The 21,192-nt window shown below is 39.2% G+C and overlaps 1 protein-coding gene across 2 annotated transcripts in view; it reads left to right on the top strand.

Moving 5' to 3' along the window:
- Znrf2 (zinc and ring finger 2) overlaps positions 1-21,192 on the top strand; it is an 84,694-nt gene that overhangs the window by 37,799 nt on the left and 25,703 nt on the right. For both annotated transcript variants that reach the window (XM_085691051.2, XM_085691050.2), the window contains exon 2: positions 12,201-12,296. In XM_085691051.2, coding sequence (XP_085547177.1) covers positions 12,201-12,296 — 96 coding nt within the window. The remainder of the gene's footprint in view (positions 1-12,200; positions 12,297-21,192) is intronic.

Here is a 21,192-nt window from a genome sequence, read left to right as displayed (position 1 = left end):
ATTCTGTGTAGTAATAATCCTACACATGCTCTGACTTCCTGTTTTGGCATGTGACCTCTTTTGCACATGTTCCTGTTGCCTTAGTTCTGTAACAGAAAAACATGCAGCTGAGGACATTGTAAAGAAAAGGAAAGTTTTGTTTAGCCTGACGATTGGAGGGATAAAAATCCAAGACTATGTAGCCCCATCTGTCTGACCTTGTTGAAGGTCTCATGGTGGATGTACCACAGTGAGTGGAGTCTATATAGAAAACATCCCAAGACAAGACAGGAACCCAAAGGAATTCAAGGACTAGTTAATATATTTGCTTTCTCAGGAGCTAATGCAGTCCTTTGAGAATTACACACACATCGTCATTGAGTCATCATCATTGTCTCCTCGCCTTAAAACTTCCATCACTTCTCAACACAACCAGGCTGAGGACCAAGTTTCCAGATCATGAAACTTTGCAATGGTTGTAAGCACTCAATGATCATCCGTCCCTGCTTCACTGCCCTTCATCACTAGTGATGTGAGGCCATTTTGAGGCTCCCTGGTGGTAGGAACCATTCAAGTGTACTGTATCAGGCTTTATTATTAGTTAAAGTGTTGATCTTTTGTTCCCTTACTGGTGTCCTTTTTCAAAAACAGCAATAACAACAATAAGAACAACAACAACAAAAAAACAGTTGCTGCCTGGGTTTGATCTGATTTCCACGGGAGCTGGACTGTCCCGATCTCTGACTTTTCAACCATTATGCTCCCTCTTTTCCTTCTGTTCCCTTTTTCAGCTCTGTGATGAGCACAGTCATATTTTACTGAACATTCTTCTGTAAGATAGGTTAATTCATCCACAGACTTCAAAAGGAAACCCCGTCCTTGGTTCACTTTCCTAGGCAGGTGCTGTGCTTTCCTAAGCCTGTGCTCTTCAGCGTCCGTTTTCCTCCGCACAGAGTACGACGCCGGGGAAGAGCATCTGGATTGTGACCCACTCGCAGAGGCTATAATCATTCCAACTTCCAGATTTATAGACTTACGCACAAGTGCGCACGAGCGCGCGCACACACACGAGTTTGGGAGAGCATGAGTGTGAATATTTCAGCAATGAAAAAGCCACGATACCGGCTGAGAAACAGCTGAAGTGAGGTTGAGGAAAGTGAAAGAGAATTGCTTGTTAAAATAATGTGAACGTGAATAAGAAACGGGCAGATGTCTCTGCAGTCTGATCTAAGATTGTAACTGTGTCAGATGTAAGAGTTGAAGCATCTTTTGTGCTTGTATTTTATGACTTGAACAATGGCTGTAAAATGTTCCCGTTTTACAGGAGGAATTACTGACTCTCAAATATTTGATCTTCCTTGATCCTTAATAGTTTCTCAAATACATGAAGTACATTTGTGGAAATGTCTAGAAATTGATTTCCCACTATGGATTTTTTTTTTTACTTGTGGTACTTAATGTGTGCTCTTAATCTCAGCCATTCATTGTGTGTTGAGTTTTACCGCTCTCCAAGGAATATCACCTCTTTTTGAAGACAGCTGTAAAATAGACCCCTGTGACGGTAGCCTGCTTCTCTATAAAGTATTGTAAATTATTGGTTGAGTTTGTTAACTGATGCCAGACACAGAGGTCTAGAAGAGATAAGTGGGCTGGAAAGTGTAATAGCATCCTGTTTGTCTTAGTTAGGGTTGCTATTGCTGTGAACACCATAGGTTTATTTCACTCGCAGCCGCCTATAACAGTTTATCGTCAAAGTCAGTGAGGACCGGAACTCAAGAAGGGAATGACACTGGAGGCAGGAGCTGATGCAGGTTGGTTTGATCAGCTTGCTTTCTTTTTTGGAACCCAGGACCACAAACCCAGGGATAGCACCATCCTCAATGGACTACTCCCTCCCCATCAATTACTAATTAAGAAAATTCCCTACAGGCTTGCCTACAGCCAGATCTTACTTTCCAGGTGGCATAAAACTACCCAGCACACTGTTTCTCACCCTATTGCTGAACAGTTTCCTGACTTCTAGTTAGAGTTCTTACCTCACTGTCTTCTCATCTATAAAAGATTAGAGTTACCACTTCCATTTCTGTTCTGTAACCTTGAGCCACTGAGTGATTGCAGAAGAGCAGCTTCTCCTGGGCAGGCAGTGGCCTGATGAGCCGTTATAGCCCCAGAATGTGTGTTCCTGTCACTTCTCATGAAGAAGGACTCTCTGGGTTTTGATTTTTGTTTTTGTTTTAAGCTGTACAGAAAACTGTGGAAGACTTATTTTAAAAAGTGATGGTAAGACCTTTAGGAATCCTTTCAGTATCCTCAAGTCTAAACAACCAGCAGTTCTTTCTCTTAGATTTTGAATGCTTACTGTGTTTCAAAAGTAGTGCAAAATAGGTCACCTAAACTTTGCTTTATTCATTTCCTGTTTCCATTATCCTCAAAAGTAATGTTTTGAAAAAGAATGAACAAAGAATTGTCACACACAGGCGGACAATAGAAAAAAAACATTGACTTTCATGAATGGGCTCAAAACTTGGACCCACATGAAATGAGTTTTCTAAGAATCCCTTGATGCAGTCTTATCTGTTGACATGCTCCTGCAGGACTGCTTTGGGTGATTCATTAGAGAATCTGATCTTTAGACAGGCAAAGCACTTTCTGAACAAGGTTAAAATGTAACAAGTGACCTTGTTTTGCAGTGTATTTTGCTACATTTTGGAGTTGGCTTTCACCGGACTGCCGCTTTCATTCTGTTAGACATACTTTGCTCCCTTACAAAAGAGCTGGAGATTTCATTTGCTGTTTTTTCCTTTGACCTCTTGAGCATCCTTTCCCTGGTAGCTGAACTTATACCTGTTAGAACTGTGGTCGTTTAGAAAGAAGGTAGGTGATCTGCATCTTGTCCTGGCTTTGTAAGTTATTTAGCTTATATTTTGGGGAGAATTTTTTCTTAAACAGATGATTCTACATGTGCCTATTACTGAAGAGATCTCACTAGCACTTGAAACAATTGTCTTCTCAAGTTAGACTTCAAAACTTTCAGAGGTTAAGAGTGCTGGCTGTTCTTCCAGAGGTCCTGAGTTCAATTCCCAGCAACCTCATGGTGGCTCACAACCATCTGTAATGAGATTTGGTGCCCTCTTCTGGCCTGCAGGTGTACATGCAGACAGAACACTGCATACATAATAAATAAATAAACCTTAAAAAAAAAAGCCAGGAGGTGGTGGTGCACCCCTTTAATCCCAACACTTGGGAGGCAGAGATAGGTGAATCTCTGTGAGTTCAAGGCCAGACTGGTCTACAAGAGCTAGTTCCAGGACAAGCTCCAAAGCTACAGAGAAGTCTTGTCTCAAAAAACAAAAGCAAAATCTTTGGCTCTACATCACGTATTACTCGCCATAAAACTTGTTTGCTTACAGGAATTGATTCATTTTTCTTATTGGTATGTTTGAAACAATTTTTCGTTTTATATACATTTGGAAAATCATGAGGTTTAGGGCTTAACTGCTTGCAGTTATGATTAGCAATAATTAGAGTTCTTTGTTTGGCCTCTAATTGTGCTGCTCTTACCATTGTAGAACGCAGACAAACTTGATTTAGGTTTTCAGTGTTGTCTATGGATCTAGGTGGAAGAGGAAGTAGGGAGGGAGAGAAAGAGAGAGTATGGATATAACTTCTGCCTCACAGATGGTGTCAGACTTGAGAGATAAGATTTACATAGAAGTAGTGATGATATATAGAATGAATATGTAGGCCAACAGAAAGCTTTTGGGTTTTAAGCTCTCAAAAGAGCACATGGTAAAATTTGATCTGACCTTGAAGACATAGAAATGGGTTTTTTAACAAATACAAGAAGCAAAGCAAATTTACTTGAGCAAAACTACAGAGGTGTCATAGTGTTTTCTTGGAGAAAAAGATATAAAATTGTTTCGCTAAATTTGTATTACGATAATAATGGGAAATAGTATGAAAAGCTGCATACAGAGACAGATGGCATCTGTGTGCAGTAATGATCATGCACACCAGGAGCCAGAAGCTGAGCTGATTTCTGCCACTTTGGATTTCTTTCCAGTTGGACCTGTATTCTCTTTAAGTGAGCAATTGAACCAAGCGAGTTTCTAGGCTCCTTTTTATTATTTCTTGCTCCATTGTTGAAGATGGGAGAGGACAACTGCCGTATTTGGAGATCTGGTATAGAGATTACTTTGTAAAAAGTCTTGTAAACACATTTGTCTATCATTAATTTGTTCCACTGTTTTTCTATTCAGTTCATACTTAGAGAAGCTTAAGCCTATCTATCAGTACCTTCTAGAAACTATTAGCCAACTAAAGTATTATAAAGGTTAAAATAAAATGCAAGAACCTGCAAGCTTACGTCAGTGCCATCCACACAAACAGCCTAGGGCTGGACCTGGCTACCTTTCTTTCCCTGCTGCCTAGGGTCTGGTATGGGCAGGAAAGCTTCTCTACTGGCATGGTAAGCATGACTTCCCGTAGTTAACTAGACTGAATGTAGGTAGTTTGCTGCAGTTGTAGAATAATGCATTAATATGTAAAAAGCTCATAGTAAGGACTAGAGACTAGGGCTTTCCATCTCTGATAAAGTGCTTTCCTGATGCTCAGTGGCTAAGAGCACTGCCTGCCCTTCCAAAGGTCCTGAGTTCAATTCCCATCAACCACATGGTGACTCACAACCATCTGTAATGAGATCTGATGCCCTCTTGAGGAAGAGACCTAGTCAATCATCTTCATCAACATAGACCATGAAACCCAATATGAACAAGGTCAACAGAACCCCCACATATGGGCTCCCCATGCATGCTTCAGCATTGCCAGGGCATAAATTTCAAATCATTTTGATTTATTTAGCTGGAGGCCCTGGGGTTGACTTCTGACAGCTCAAATATAAAAACAGGGCCTGGGTACTTCTCTGCCATTTCTGCAATAGTTTCTGACTGATGGTAAGGATGATTTTTGCATCATTTTTGTTTTGGGGTAGGGAAAAAGTCTCACCATTACTTTGTCCTGCTGATACCAAATTTAGGCTGAGGTTGAGCATCTGTTCTCTTTTACTAATGATTGGTTGATTTCTAGGAGAAAGTAATGTACATATTCTAGTAAAAGTATGGTTAGGCCATTGAGAAAAAAGAACCCTCTTATCTTATCATCAACCATGGACAAGCACTAGGTACCTTGTGATGTTCACAGTGTTCTTGTATATGCACTTTAATTGATATAGCAGATATGCCATCTTTCTTCTTCATAGAAGTGTGGGTTTTGTATTTAGGGAATGCCTTGGATATTGAAAAGAAGCACAGCCACTGCTCGCTGAACACCTTACTGTGCTTTGGGCACTTCCTATATAGTCTCTTTAATCCAGTGTGTATTTGGTATTACATTTTATCATTACAACCAGTATTTGTACCCACATACAAATATTTTTGGGCTTCAAAATTAAGTTTTATTAGGCTACTAAGCTAATAAGATAAATGTGTAATAAATAATATTCTCCTTGCTCTGTTGTGATACAGAAATTGTTGAACCAGGAAAAATACAAAGGGAAACTTGATTTAATTTCCAGTGGAGAAGCATTGTTTTAAGAAAGATTGCTGCAGAAAGACAACAACTTATTGAGATTTTTTGGTGATACTCTTCACGCAGAGCTGATTATAGGAGAAGATGGAGGCCCTGGAGTGGAGTCACACATGTACATAGTTCACCACCACTTACTTGGATCTTTGTGTCTTGAGTGGTTCCTAAGTCTTGAATATTTGAAGATACATGTTTCTTGAATCTAATTTTTCTTTCTAAGAGTTCTGAAATTACTCCCACACACTATCTCAGCTAATAATTTCTAGACCTCCCTCTCTTCATCAAAGACTTCCCTTCTCAAGTGTTCTCTGCTCCCGGCGTTTAGTGGAGTGCATACTCTGGGAGCATCTCGAAAATAGTCTCAGGAGGTGAGGGCTTTGGTGCCATTTCTATCTGAATCAAAAACTGTGTTGTTTGACCCAGTGGAAGTGTGGATGCTAATTTAGGTGTGCCTTCAGTAAAGCGCCATTTTGGAACTTTGGAGTTACTTTGGCTTCCAGCTTTGTTGAAAAGACTAATGCCATTCAGATTCTGAAAAGCTACAAAAAAGAAGGCTGGGTTTTAGAGATTTTAGTTTGACTGTCTTTTTTTCTTCTTGGATATTTTAATTTTTTAAGAAGTCTTTTTTTAATTTCACAGTAATGTACTGTAACATGGCTACCTGTCTTCATTTATTTTTACAGTCTTCCATTCTGCATATTCATTAACTACAGTTTAGGAAAATACATGGATTTCCTCTTTCCTCATTTTTGTGGCTCTGTTTAATTATGTAATAGAGCACCTGAGCTGATCTTATTTTATTATCTGCCTTTCTTGAATTTTGGTCCTACTTCCTGGGAGTCTGAAAAGGCTGCGCAAAGTTGTGGTGAGGGACTCTGGAGCCGGAAGGGCTATTAGAGTACTTTTGTGGCCAATTCCTAGCTATAGCCATGTTCTTAGCCCATCTGCTTTTATCTTTAAGGTATTAAGACTAAATTCAAAGTGTGCAGCGTTAAATTGATATATTCAAAGTATCTAGATAATTTTCTCATACATAGTAAATGTAAAGTAAATGTTAGTTATTATTAGTTGGCAGTAGTATTGCCTTAAATCAAGAGCCCATCACTCTATGTGAATTTTTAATTTCTATATTTTTTTGAGTTTTGTGTGTGTGTGTGTGTGTGTGTGTGTGTGTGAGAGAGAGAGAGAGAGAGAGAGAGAGAGAGAGAGAGAGAGAGAAAGGTGTATTCAAGTCACATATGCCATGGTGTTTGTAGGTGTCCAAGGACAGCTCCATGGAGTCTGTTCTCTCCATAGACTTTCGCCTTAACCTGCTGAGTCATTTCGCCAGCCCTAATTCCTTTCTTCCATTTCTCTCTCATTGTTTTCTAGCCTCTCATTCTTGTTTCATGGATGCAGTGTTGAATTATCGCTGGATAATTAAGAACAAATTGGCCCTGCTGGGGGGATCTTTAACATAATAATATGGAAGTCAAACAAAGTAACTTGTAAGAACCCATGTATTTAGTGCAGGGGTCAAGATTTGAACTGTTTATTTCCTTCTGTTTTCTGGATTAACGTTTGTATTATTTTGAGGTCTCTTGAATGTTAAAGGCTTTTTTCTAAATTCCTCATGATTATATTCTAATTATATTCGACAGGAATATACATAGGTGTATCTTGTCCTCTGTATATCACACCAAGGAGTGCTTGGTGCTGTTTAGAAATTTTGCCCATTTTAAAAACTGCAGTGTTTAGCTTTATTCATTGATTTTTAAGAGTTCTTTGTATGGTAAAGATACTGCCCATTTGCTTTTGATAGATAATGCAAATATTGTTTGTCTGCATTCTTTTGAACTTGTTTCTGGTATATTTCTCTATAAGGTTCTTTTTTCTTTCTTTTGTTGCATCTTACCTAATAGAAAGGTCCCTTAAAAACCCTGATTGACTGTTTTATATGTAAGATAGGGCTTATAATAGACGAACACTTGGTGTTTGGGTTTTCTCAATAGGTGTATATAGGTAGAGACTGTGAGGGCTTATAATAGACAGGAGCCCTTGGTGTTTGGTGTAACATGAGGGCCGGCTTGTTGGGGTATCTGTTCCCGCCTAGTACCCCACAGCTGGCAAGTCCCAGGGAAAATCAATCACACAGAGATCTCTATAAGTTATAAAGCTGATTGGCCCATTAGCTCAGGTTTCTTGTTAACTCTTATAGCTTATATTAACCCATTATTCTCATCCATGTTAGCCATATGGCTTGGTGCCTTTTTCAGTTGTCAGCTACATGTTGCTGCTTCGGTGGTCTGCGCAGGAGTGGCAGAGGGAGCTTCCTGCTTTCCAAAATATTCCTGTTCTCATCGCCCCGCCTCTACTTCCTGTCTGGTTGACCCACCTATACTTCCTGTGTGGCCACTCAGCGTTTTATTAAAATACATGATTGACAGAATACAGACAATTCTCCCACACCAGTTTGAGTTTTCTCAATAGGTATATATAGGTAGAGGCTGTGAAGAGAGGATTCTTTTTCTTTATCCCTGTTCTCTTCTTTTTTTTCCACTGTCCTAATTTGGTCTTCTGTCGCTGGGACAAACTCTGCAACCAGAGTAAAGGGAGTAAAGGGTTTGTCTCAATGCATAGACTACAGTCCGTTGTTTAAGGAAACTGAGGCAGAATCTCAAAAGTAGGAGCTTGAAGTAGAAACCTCAGAGGAATGCTGCACCTGGGCTTGCTCGGCTGCCTTCCTTATTCCTGCCCAGTGAGGAACAGGCCAGTCTGATGTGAGCAGGTTCTTCAGCCGAGGCTCCCTTTGAACTGGGAACTAGGTTGGCAGGTGAAGCTAACTCTGACACCCACAGCCTAGTAGAAATATTTGAGTTCTTTCTCCATAGTAACCCCCCCACACACACACACACACTGTGTTGTGGTGCAGAGCAGACAGTGTTCTGGGCTCACTGGCTGTGCTCCCTACCCGGATGTGAGGCACTTGCTCCAAGGAGCTCTTTCTGGTGTAGAAGTGACTCAGAAACCTCGGGTTTTCAGATGTTGCTTGTTGCTGTATGCCTTGAATTGAACCCTGAAAGCTTGCAGCAATAAAGTTTAGCCTTGTGAATTACTATTAGGAAAGTCATGGGACGTCCTTGTCCTCCATCTTGGCCTTTGAGGATTAGGAAGTGAGACTTTGCTGTCTTCATAGCACTGAAGACACTGTTTTAGCAATCTTGTCAACTCGCTCATGGACTTTCTTACTCTTGCTGCAGACTTATATTGAGTTCATTTCTCCTTTTTGAAGTTTTATTCACTCTCAGTTTAGGAAATTTTGAGAAGTGGAAAGAAACAAGTACCACCAGTGCTCTTAACTGCTGAGCCATCTATCTCTCCAGCTCCAATAAATAAAGTTTTTTTAGTTTTTGTTTTTTTCAGACTGTTTCACTTAGGGAAACAGAATTTTTGAATGAACAGTAAGGGAACTCTTTCCTGCTGTCTTTATATTAGTTTTGTAGGAGCTATGATTCTAGTCTAACTTGTCAGGTGCCTGTGATTTTGCTCTCACAGTTGAGAGAAACCTGTTCTTTAAAAACAAGAACTGGTGCATTCTAGAAGTAGAAGTAGAAGGTCCCTTTCCTCACTGGCTGCTCATCTCCCAGAGTGCTTCTACTTCTGTCTACACATCTGCTCCATGACCAGAGGCCCCTTTTCCTCTCCTTGCCTTGGTTTCTGTCTTCTCAATTCAGCTTACATCTGAGCCCCCTTGAATATTCCAGACTGTGTCTTTGTAAGTGAGGTAGGTAACATTCTCCCATTTAGTGTGCTAGTTCGATTTCAGTAGAACACTTCAGTCAAATATTAGTCCACATTGAATATTACATGGAAGAATCTAGCATTTAAGTATCAAAATTAACTGCAAGTGCCTCTCTTGGTTTGTTGCTATTTTTAATTTGCATTAGGACTTAGTATGGTGTGGCAGAAAGGCCACATTTCAGTCAGTTCTTCATTACTGTAATGAAGTACCCAAGCACGACCGATTTCATAAAGTTGCTTTAGCTCACATTTCTGGAGGCTTATGGCATCACTTTGGCACTGACAAAGGCCTCATGGTGGTTGGCACCATAGTGGCGGGTGTGGGATGAAGATGAGGTTGTGGAGGTAAAGGATTACTTTGTCAGACAAGAAACCAGGAAGCCATTAATGCTCAGGCTGAGACTTGTATAGCAGCTTGATGTTGGGAAAATTACTCTGGAATCCCATAAGAGCTGCTTTTTGTTTTTTGGAGCATCTGATCTAACAACCACATACTGGAGCCTCATTTGAAAGGATTGCATTTCCAACAAGTTGGTGATGAAGTTTGGAACATAAGAACTCTTGGTGTAAACACAAGCCATCTCCAAGTGTGCAACTGATAATGCAGGCCTCAGGAGTCTTAGATGATGATAGACCTGCTTTGCTGTTCTCAAAGCTTTTACGTTCTTTATCAGTGTGTGTTTAAAATATTGAATTGGAGAGAATAGTGCTAAGGGATTGTCATAGTTACTTTTCTCTTTTAACAGCTGTTGCTCCTTCCTCAGCATTCAGACAATTCAAAGAGAGCATAATAGCATACAGTATCAAGATTCTCTGTGTATTTTTCATCTTTACGTGGCTTTATTTTAACTTCTATTTCTTTTATTTTTACTTTTAACTTTCGGCTTTTTGAGACAGGATTTCTATGTATATTTGTCCTGGATTTCACTCTGTTGATCAGGCTGTCCTTGAACTCATAGAGATCCACTTGCCTCTGCCTCCCAAGTGCTGGGATTAAAGGTGTGTACCACCACACCCAACTACTCTCTTTCTTTTTTATTTTAAGGGCTTTAACCTTTAGCCTGCATATATTTTTAACACACTGTAAACCATTAGACATTTCTTTGTCTTTGAATCTCTCTTTACTGTACATCTCTCTTTGTCTGACTACATGAGTCTTTAATTTACCAAGCAATATGGGTAGGATTAAAGTCATGGCCTTGACAGCTGGAGCCAGCCCATTCCGTTGCTTTCTGCCATTCTAGCCTCATGGCAGAGGTACTGGCCGGAGCCCTGTTTATTGCCACAACTCTATGGCATTTCAAGGTCCTGGCCAGCAAGCAAGCTGCAACAGTGTGTCCACAAACAACACTGGAGTACTCTCTCTGTAGCTGGACTTGCTGCCTCAAAGAATCAGGGTTTGCACTGGCAGGATGGCCCAGAGAGCCAGCATTTTGAAACGGCGCAGTTTTTTTCCTGCTATGACTGAAAACTGAAAAAAATGCAGTCAGCTTTTCATCAACACCATTTAAGTGTTTCGTGGCACGACCTCTTTAAAGAGCTGCAAGGTTTTGCAGCTAAAGCTGAGTCAGGAAGCCTCTCTTAAATGAGAGCCCTTGCTTGCCTCTAGCAAGCAGAGCAGAACCAAGAAATTGCTGCTACCAAGAAAACATGCTTTACTCTATCTATTCTTTCCCAAGCTTTCTCAGGCTTTCTGTGGATGCAGTTATCCACGTTGGGCAGCCATTCTGTAACATGAGGGCCAGGCTCGTTGGGCCTGCCTGGGTTCTGTCCCGCCCGGTCCCCCAGCCATTTTAGTCCCAGAGAAAATCACACAGAGAGTCTGCATTAATTATAAACAGATTGGCCCACTAGATCAAGCTTTGTATTAGCTCTTATAATGAATACCAGCCCATTATTCTTATCTATGTTAGCCACATGGCTCAGTACCTTTTTCAGCGGGGCAGGTCACATCCTGCTTCTTCGTTGGTCTGGGCAGGAGTCTGGGAAGAATGGGTTTCCTCCTTCCCAGCATTCTCCTGTTCTCATTGCCCCACCTCTGCTTCCTATCTGGTTGACCCACCTATACTTCCTGTCTGGCCAATCAGCGTTTATTTAAAATATGATTGACACAATACAGACAATTCTCCTGCTGTGAAGTGGCACCATGACCAGGGCAACATAAAGAAGAAAGAGTTTATTAGGGCTTACTGTTTCAATGAGTCCATTGACCATGGTGGGGAGCCTGACAGGAGTAGGCAGGCATGGCACTGCAGCAGTAGCCAAGACCTTACATGCCAAAGCAACAGCCTCAAGGCAGAGAGCTGGCTAGGAATAGCATGGGCTTTTGCAACCTTAAAGCCCACCCTCAGCATCACACATTCTCAGTAAGGCTATACCTACTAATCCTTCTCAAACAGTTCCACCAACTGGGGACCACACATTCAAACATAAGCTTGTGGGGGACAGTTTCATTCCAGTCATCACTGGTACTGTATAGCTATAAGGAATATTATCAAATTGGTAAAGATAATTTTCACAAAGATGATCCATATAGGAAGCTATTCTAACATGAAATAACCTAGAGAAAGTGTATATTTTTGAAAAATCAGAAATGAGATAAGGGGATTTATGATGGGGCTCTCTCTTCTCATTTGACTTGATTATTAAGATAATGGGATGATCTTCATACACTGGTTTAAGTCGTATTGATTTCTAGTCACAAATCTTTTCCCCCAAAATTGAGTTGTAATAAGTACTGTAATGTATTATTTAAGACTTAATATTGAAGTTTTAAATGCTTTTGATCCTCCATGACTTAAAAACTATAGCTTGATATTCAGAATAGTTAAATAACCTGGGTTTCTTTTATGTTTTAGGATTTAAGTGCCCGGTATGCTCAAAATTTGTACCCTCAGATGAAATGGATTTGCATCTTGTGATGTGTTTAACAAAGCCAAGAATAACCTATAATGGTAAGTCTGTGCCTTAAAATAACGTTGTAAATTAGTATTGCCGTAAATAATGTGAATTTCATGTTTGAAGCAAAATTTAAGTGGCAGGGAAGGACTCAAATTCTCATCTTAAGGTAGCTTTATATGTGTTTTAAAAATAGGTTAATTAGTTTATATCTGTTAATGAGTGAAAATTTCCAAGACATTTAATGACAGGAGTGGCATTGTTTTTTGTTTCGTTTTGTTTTTTAAAAAAAAAAAAAAAACTCTTATTACCTGGCTTAATGACAGAGAATGATCATTTCTACAGTTAGGTTGTTGTTTTTTTTTTCTTTCTTTCTTCGTGTGTGTGTAGTAAGACACATCAGATACAGATGTCCTGGAAAATTCCAATGGAGCAGAGGAGTGAGTGGGAATGAAAAAGACAGGTGATGCTACCGTAAAAGTAGTCTTGGCTTTGTTCAGTGAAAGGGGCGGCAAACCTCCCTCACTTCTCTACTCCAGAAGATTGCTGCATTGCACTTGAGAACTGTGGTGCTGAATAAAATTTTTAGGTTAGGCCTAAAGAGAAAGTAGTGTTCATGATGACTTTGTTCAGAAAAAAAGTTGTGTTTAAGAATATATAATAAGTGAAGGACTCAGTGGTCAAGAACACTTGTTGCTCTTCTAGAGGACCCGGATTCAATTCCCAGCACCCACGTGGTAGCTCATAACTCTGGAACTCCAGATCCAGGGGCCCTAACACCCTCTTCTGGCCTCTGTGGTCACTGCACACATGTGGTACACAGGCATACATACAGGTAAAGCACCTATACACATAAAAGTAATTCTTAAACAAATCTGTAATTAATGATGCATTGTTAACAGAAGGGATAAAGTTCATTCATAAATATAGTAGATAGACAACTAATGGGAGAAAACAAATGCAGGAAGTGGAGATGGAAACTTTACTGTCACCATTATCTGTCTCTTTGAACCCACAGAGAAATTTCATTCTTGCACTAATTGGCTGTTGCTTTAGGTATAGTATGTTGAACCAGGGTTTTTTCTCCTGACCCTAGTAATACAGTCTTCGTTGTCGTCATAGAACAAGTAGAGTAAATTCAGGAATTAAAAATCAAATAGTTCTGGCTAATAGAAAAACAAACTTCAGTTGGATTTTGTGGTGTTTGCCTATAAATAACTTTAGCATAGCCAAGACTGATGCCACCCTGGGCTGTTTCTGTAGTAAGACCCTGGCTCTTGATGCAAAGAAATAGGTGGAGGAGCTTTGTGCCTACCTAAATGCCATTAGGAAAGAAGAAAAGACATTTGAGGCTTAGATATGAAGGGAATGGTGAGAATACTAGTAATTAGCAAAATCTGTTGGCAGACTAAGTTTAGCAACCATCTTTTGGGTCCTTACATATAAGATACTATGCTAAGTGCTATGATCCAGTGAATAAGACAGGTGGGGCTTACAGCCTCTCAAAGAGTCAATGAGATGAATATATTCTTGTGATAACTTTGTCAAGTGGTTTAGGAAGGTAGCGTCTCTAGCCTTAGTATCAACAGTGGTGACAAGCATTTCTTTCATTAACCATTATATAAGTGGAAATAGCTCCTAGCAATTACTCTGAATAGCAAATGTATTGGTTATGTCCTAACCTTTTGCCTTATAAAATTGTCTTCTTTACATAATCTAGTTGAAATTCAGTTACTTAAAATTCTCATTCAAGTTCAGAATTTGAGGCTAAAAGTGATAATTATGTTTCTGTATATGCTCCATTGTTCTGCCATTATACTTCATAATTATGTTTACTATATATGTATTCATAAATCACTGCCCTTTAATGTTAACCCCTGGCTTTTAAAAATTGCAACTACATTTCATTGAATTAAAAAGCATAATAGAAAAAAATTTTAAAAAAGCATAATAGATTTACACATAATCATAGTATTCTGTAATTTAATTTTTTAATATCCAGAACACTACAAAAATATTGTGATATTTGACAGCTTTTCATTTCCGGATTTAGCGTGTTTAGGTTATTAAACTTGTCTACTAGGCTGTCTCAAAGTCTAACTAAAAACAGTGGCTATTGTCTTGGTGAGTGCTAAGCCAGTGAGCACAGCCTGAAGATGCAGAATGGAGAGAGGCTTATAACTTGCAGCAATCAAGGGATGTACTGGGCTCTTACCAAGGCCTTGTCTTCTTGTGGTGTGGGGTCTCCTGGGCAGACTGTTTAGTATTATAAGGAACAGGTTTACTCTAGGTTGTTATAATGAATGAGTCAGAGTGACTCTGGCCTTAGTGAGTTCTCTAAATCCTCCTGTAGATTTTTAACTGGGAGCGGGGGTGACAAAACCCCTTGAAAGGTGTGTTAGCAGTGTTTTTAAAAAACAGCAGGATTCTCCTCAAGTGTTAAGAGTTTTCTCCTAATGCTTACAGTACTTGTTAGTAGTTATTGACAACAACACACACACACATTGCTCTGCTAGTGATAAAGCTATTTTGAAAAATAACTAGGCCTGGGTCTTTCGATAAAAATTTACAGCAAGAAGCAAATATTTCATAAATTTCATGTAGTTTTCCATTTTAAAACTAGTCTGGGGGATTGTGATGACACAGAGGTGAATGAAGAAGGGATCTTTGGCTGTACATCATGATCCAGGGCTTACAGAAAAGAGGCACCTTGGTAAGTTCTTCTCTATCTCGGGTGTAGGAGGAGGAGACCACTTATTCATCCTGTCTGCCCAGAACCAAAATAACCACACGGAAACTATATTGATTAAATCACTGTTTGGCCCATTAAGTCTAGCTTCTTATTGGCTAACTAGTACATATTAATTTAATCCATTTCTAGTAACCTGTGTATTGCCATGTGGCTGTGGCTTATCGGTTAAAGTTCCCAGTGTCTGTCTCTGGCAGGCTACATGGCTTCTCTCTGACTCCACCTTTCTTTCTCCCAGCATTCAGTTTAGTTTTCCCTGCCTACCTAAGTTCTGCCCTGCTATAAGTCCAAAGCAGTTTCTTTGTTCATAAATGGTAATCACAGTATATATACAGAAGGAAATCCTACATCACTTGGGTTTGGGAAATTGTAATTGTGTTAAAGGAAGAGTCCCAGAATACCACTTACCACGTTGAATCTGATTGGAGGTGGCCTTTTTAATGCCTGAGGATTAAGCATAGCATCTGTTATCTGTTATCACAAAGTTTAGACTAGGTGAGACAGAGGCTCTGAAGTCTTTTTGGTCACATGACTCTTTATAGCTTTGTGTTTGAATTCCTAAATGTTGACACCAACTCAACTAGATTGGGCCTCTAAATCATGTTAATGCTTAAACAAGTAAATACTCATTCAATGTGAAATACTTAATAACTTGTATCTTGTGCAAACTTCCAGAAGTAGCTCAATCTGAAAATTTGAAATTTATTTGTGAAGTATCTGTTAACTACCTATAAAAATTCAGTTAGAATTGTTGGGTTTATTTTCAGACTACTCTATTTATAGAGGAACTCTTAGAGAGGGTGAGTTCCAGACATCTGAATGTAATGATAACTCAGAGCTTGAGATTCATCCCACAGAGACACTACATGTTTCTATTGAGGAACCTGGTCTGTCTGCATTTGATTGGGTTCAGAGAATTGGTGTTGTTAGTGTCAAGGTTTATTCCTACTGTTGGGGTTAAGAGTGACGGTTTTCCATTCTAACTGTAGTTGGTTTTGTGGTGAGCTTTTCAGTGACTGTGACAGAAATATTGAAACAGCCAGCTAAGGTGGTTGATTTTTGACCCCTGCTTTCAGGACACATTCTTTGGTTCCATTGCTTTGGCCCTGGTTAGATAGGCATGTGTAACAGAGGAAAGGTATTCCTCTTTCTTGGTGGCCAGAAAGGAGAGAGTCCAAGAGAAAATGGAACAGTGGTTCTTGAAAAGTGTGTATATGTTGACTCCCTGCTCACCTACATAGCACAGCGTGGGAACTGGCGCTAAGCCAGTCGACATTCAGAACCAGATCTAATACTGGCTTCATTGGGTCTTGATTTTGTGGGCATGGGTCACCTGAACGTGAATTGTTCCCAAGTGTTCTGCGTCTTCCTGAATTGCCCGTAAGCTTACTTAGGATAACCATGACACTGTGGGGCATGCTGCTTTTTCTTACTTAGCATTAACCTGCTGAATGAGTGCTTGCTTTGAGCTTCAGTAACGGGTATGCCATTTTCTTCTCTTTTAAAACAAACAGAAGCTATTTATTAAATTTATTTAGATTTATTTAGATTTATTTTTGAAACAGAATCTTTAATCCAGGTTGGCCTCAAACTTATAAACTTCTCATCTTGACCTCCTCAAGTACTGAGATTCTGAGTTTTTTCTTTTTTGTTTGTTGTTAGATTGTGTTGATAGTTTTTTTTTCTAATGGTCTAATTGAGTTGAATTAGTTTCTGATATTGCTGGGTTTTTGCCTTTGATGCTATATATTTAATAACATTACTACTGAGGTAAAGATTATCATAATCAGGCAAAGATTATGACTTGAGACTGGTCGTTTGCACTGAAGTCTGTAATTCAGGAAGTGCTGCAGATTTATCAGCTATGACACATCGGTGAAACCATCCACTCTTAAAGACACGGTCATCCATCTGATCATAGTTATCACTTCCTCAATGCATTCTGGGAATTTTGTTTGAAAATAATCCTTTTCTATACCTAAGTGTGGTGGAGCAGTTATGTAATGATAGCGCCCAGAAGGTAGTGGGCAGGAGAAGGAGAACTATGGGCCAGCCTGGCTATATGAGACACTTCTTCAGCTACTCAACATAATAAGTAATATTTTTCTCTAAATTTTATATTTCATTGGTATAACATTTCATATGGTATTTTCTCACAGTTGTATTTTTCATTATAATATGTGTTTTTGTAGTTTAGGCAAGCTAAAATATTTAAATGGTATTTTCAAAGATGATAATAGTTTTAAATAAATTAATACTAAGTACTAGTTTATTTTTCATTCTCTATATTTTAATAATAAACATTTTAAGAATAACTTTTTAATAGCTTTACCAATTTAATATGCCTTATTTCTTTTACTGATTTTAAAGGTAATTTTGGTAGAAATTACTAGAAGTGATTTTGATTTTGATGTTACAAAGCACTGTCCATACCTTTCTATTTTTGAAATTCATTGATTATTTGTGAAAGTAGAGCATTGCTCTCTGTAAATAATGATTATAAGCTGTCATAGTTTTAGTTGTCAACTTGACACAAACTTAAAGTCATCTGGACAAAGGGACCTCACTGAAGAGTTGCCTTGATGAGACTGGTCTGGAGCCTTGTCTTTGGGGGCATTTCTCAACTGTGGGTGATGCCATCAGCCTGGGCTGAATTAAAAGCTAACTGAGGTACTAGCTATTGAGAGTGTTTAACTGCTCTTGCAGAGAACCCAGCTTTGTTTCCCAGCGCCCACATAGCAGCTCACAACCCACTGTAACTCCAGTTCCAGGGGTATCCAGCACCCTCTTCTGACTTCCTCAGGTACCAGGACACACATAGTCCATATACATACACACAGGCAAAATGTTGATATATATAAAAACAAGTTTTTCAAAAAGTAGCTAAACATGAGTCTGTGACCAAGCCAGCAATAATTATTCCTATTTGTTCTGTAATTTATTTCTTACTTGATTTTGAGTTCCTTCCTTGGCTTGCCTCAATGATGGATTGTGACCTAAAAGTATAATCCAAATAAACACTTTATCCCGAGTTTCTCTCAGTCAGGGTGTATTACACAGAAGCAACTAGAACATCAGTGAAGTATGTTTCCTTTGGAGTGAAAAATATCTTCTGCCATTTTGTTTTGTTGTTGTTTGTTTGTTTGTTTGAGATACAGTCTCACTGTATAGCCCTGGGCATCCCTGATTGGCTTGGTATTTGCTGTGTAGACCAAGTGGGGCTCAGATTCAGATCTGCCTGTCTTTGTCTTGATAGTGATTAAAGATTAAAGACATGTGCCACCACACCTAGCTACTTCAGCACCTTATTAATACATAAATTGAGTTGGTTGTATTATGGAAATATTCAATGGCCTTCTAAAGAGAGCATTGTTTGATCTACATAAATCTGACAGATTTAGAAATTTTAATAAATTCCCCACTGTAACTAGTTTTACCAATTTTTCTTGGGTTTAAAGTCTCTTCGGTCTGTTGATGGTAATAACCTAATAGAAAATTTTCTGGTAATATGTGTGTGTGTGTGTGTGTGTGTGTGTGTACGCGCGCAGGTGTTTTTGCATAGGTATAGAGGCCAAAAGTTGATGTTCTCCTCTATTACTTGCTCTCCATCTTATCTTTCAAGACAGGGCCTTACAGTAACTGAGCAATTCATCTAGACTAGCTGACCAGAGAGCTTCAGGGGTCTGCTGTCTCTGCCTTACTGACTCTGGGGTAACAGATGCATGCCACAAGGCCCTGCTTTTACATTGGCGCTGGGAACCTAAACTCAGGTCCTTATGCTTGTACACTGGGTACTTTGCCTTCTGAGCTACCTGTTAGCCTTTTTAAATACATATTTCTTAGTTAAATTATTTGCACAAGTATTATGCAGCTTGAGTATTCCTTTTTGTATTAGAACTTTTTAAAGATAGGTCTCATGCAGCTAAAGCTGGACTTGAATTCACCTGGAGTTGAACACCCTCCTGAACTGTTGAGATTGCCAATTACACACAACTGTGTTTGGATCTTTTATGTTATATTTTTGGTTTATTGTGTATTAGTGTTTTGCCTGCATGTTTATGTGTACAACATGCATGCCTGGTGCCCATGAAGGTCAGAAGAAGGCGTCATATTCTTTGGAGCTGGAATTGAATGATGGTGAGCCACCATATGGGCTCTGGGAACTGAATCCAGGTCATCTTCAAGAACAATTGTTCTCAACTGCTGAACCATCTCTCTGGTCCCTAATGCTATATTTTACTCTGCCTCATAGAAGACTTTGACCATATTCTGTTTTAATGTCATCATTTGATGGCAATGATGATTTTGCAGCACTGTGGGTCACAACCCAGTTTGTGCATGTGATATTATTTGAATTTACACTTCTCAACCCGTAAATGCTTTGTTTACCTTCTTTACCTTGCCATAACCGGTTAGCCTGCCATAGTTGTGTGAACTCTGGGTGGCAACGTGTAAATCTCTGATTTTGAGTCAGAATCAAAGGATTCTGTTGCTCATGAAATAACAACAGCCAGAAAACCTTTTTGTCTGTCCTGAAGCCCTGGCTCCCACACCAGTGAGCAGATGTAATGAAGAGGAGTTAAAAGAAGCTGTGCCTCTTTCTTGAGGCATATCTCCCCTTAGCTCTGGAACTGACCTCTGCTGTGTAGATAGATGTCCTTGAAGAGATGCCCCAAGGGCACAGAAACCAGCCTAAGACCCAGGGAGAATGGCCTTCCAAATATGGTTTCTTTGCTTGCTTTTGCCTGCCATCTTTGTTTTTGCTCCTTTTTAAAATTAACTTTTCTTTTTGAATAGGTATGATTGCATGGTTACAATACAGAGACAGAAAATACCCAGTGAAAAGTCCCCTTTCACCTTAGCAAGCCCCAGTTCTCTCCAGAAGTGCTTTAATTTCTTACACTCCTTCCAGCAGAGAGGGTATTTAGGTGTGTGTCTGTTTTTTGTTTGTTTGTTTGTTTGTTTTGTTTTTGCAGTGTAGTAGAGCATAAAACTTGGGGTCTCATGAATATCCTCTACTGCTAATCTATATCCCCATTCGTGTTTATGCAAACATGTTCTTTCTGCATTTACTTTATGGCCATTCTGTACATAATTATGAGCTTTCATATGTTAGCCTTGTAATCCTGCTCAGTCAAGGTTGTATATACGTTTGCATCCCTGATAATGACCGGTCCTGACAATGGTGGTCCATTGTAGTTCTAGATGGATTAAAGTTCTTTTCTGGCTTTGCTTTCTCTTCCATTGCGGCATTTCTACATGTACAGGTACACACATATACACACAGTTTTTGAAAGTTACTTTTATCAAAAGAATATTTTTCCTAAATATATGATCCTCTTCAGCTTGAGAATTCACACAGTTAAGGTTGTCTAAAATGGTTTGTGTGTTTGTGTGTGTGTGTGTGTGTGTGTGTGTATGAATTAGAAATGGTATAGACCATTAATAATTTTGAAATAACCTGTCCCATGTCAGGTGCAGTACTAGATAGTACTGGTGCAGTACTAGATAGTCAAGTACTAGATAGTCATGTCTAGGCAGTGCTTTATGAGGTAGCTGCCACCTTATGTGCTCCTAAATAAACTGGAAGTTGAGAATCAAACCTGGAACTCTCTAAACTATACCCACACACGGTGGGTCTTTTTTATGGGCTTGGGATTGGGTTTTTTGTTTCTGTATTCAAATTTATTGCCATTTTGTGCCTGCCTACACTATAGCTTCCTGCATTATTCTAATTTTAAAGTACACAGTAATAAATTAAACTTGAAAATCATGTAAGATAATAATAAATTTTTGTTTTCTCAAAAACTGATTCCCCCCCCCCTTTGTAGTAAGTGATTCAAAGCAAATTAATCTTTTTTTTTCGTATTCAGCAGTTTGTTTTTACAAGTAGAGTGCCATTTAGGGCAATATTTGAGTAGAGTATAGCAAATTATGATTTTGCTTTTTTTTGTGGGAAAGAAAAGGGGTGTAGCTTGAAAGTTTGAAAGAATGCTAATTCCTTAGGTGTCTGGTATGGCTCCTTGCAGCCTATAAGGCTATAAGCCTTTATTCAGTACTGTGTTTTAAGTTTGCTTTTAGGTCTCTTTGGGAATCGGGGTGTGTTTGTAAACCGTCCTTCCATCCCTTTCCTTCCAGCTTTCCCATTCCAGAGCCAAGTCCATTTTACTTTGTCACATTTTCTTAGAGGAGATGTCAGGTGT

Source organism: Myodes glareolus, chromosome 6 (genome assembly GCF_982192425.1).
Source record: "Myodes glareolus chromosome 6, mMyoGla1.1, whole genome shotgun sequence".
Taxonomy (NCBI): Eukaryota; Metazoa; Chordata; class Mammalia; order Rodentia; family Cricetidae; genus Myodes; species Myodes glareolus.
This window is presented reverse-complemented; position numbering and strand designations above follow the sequence as displayed.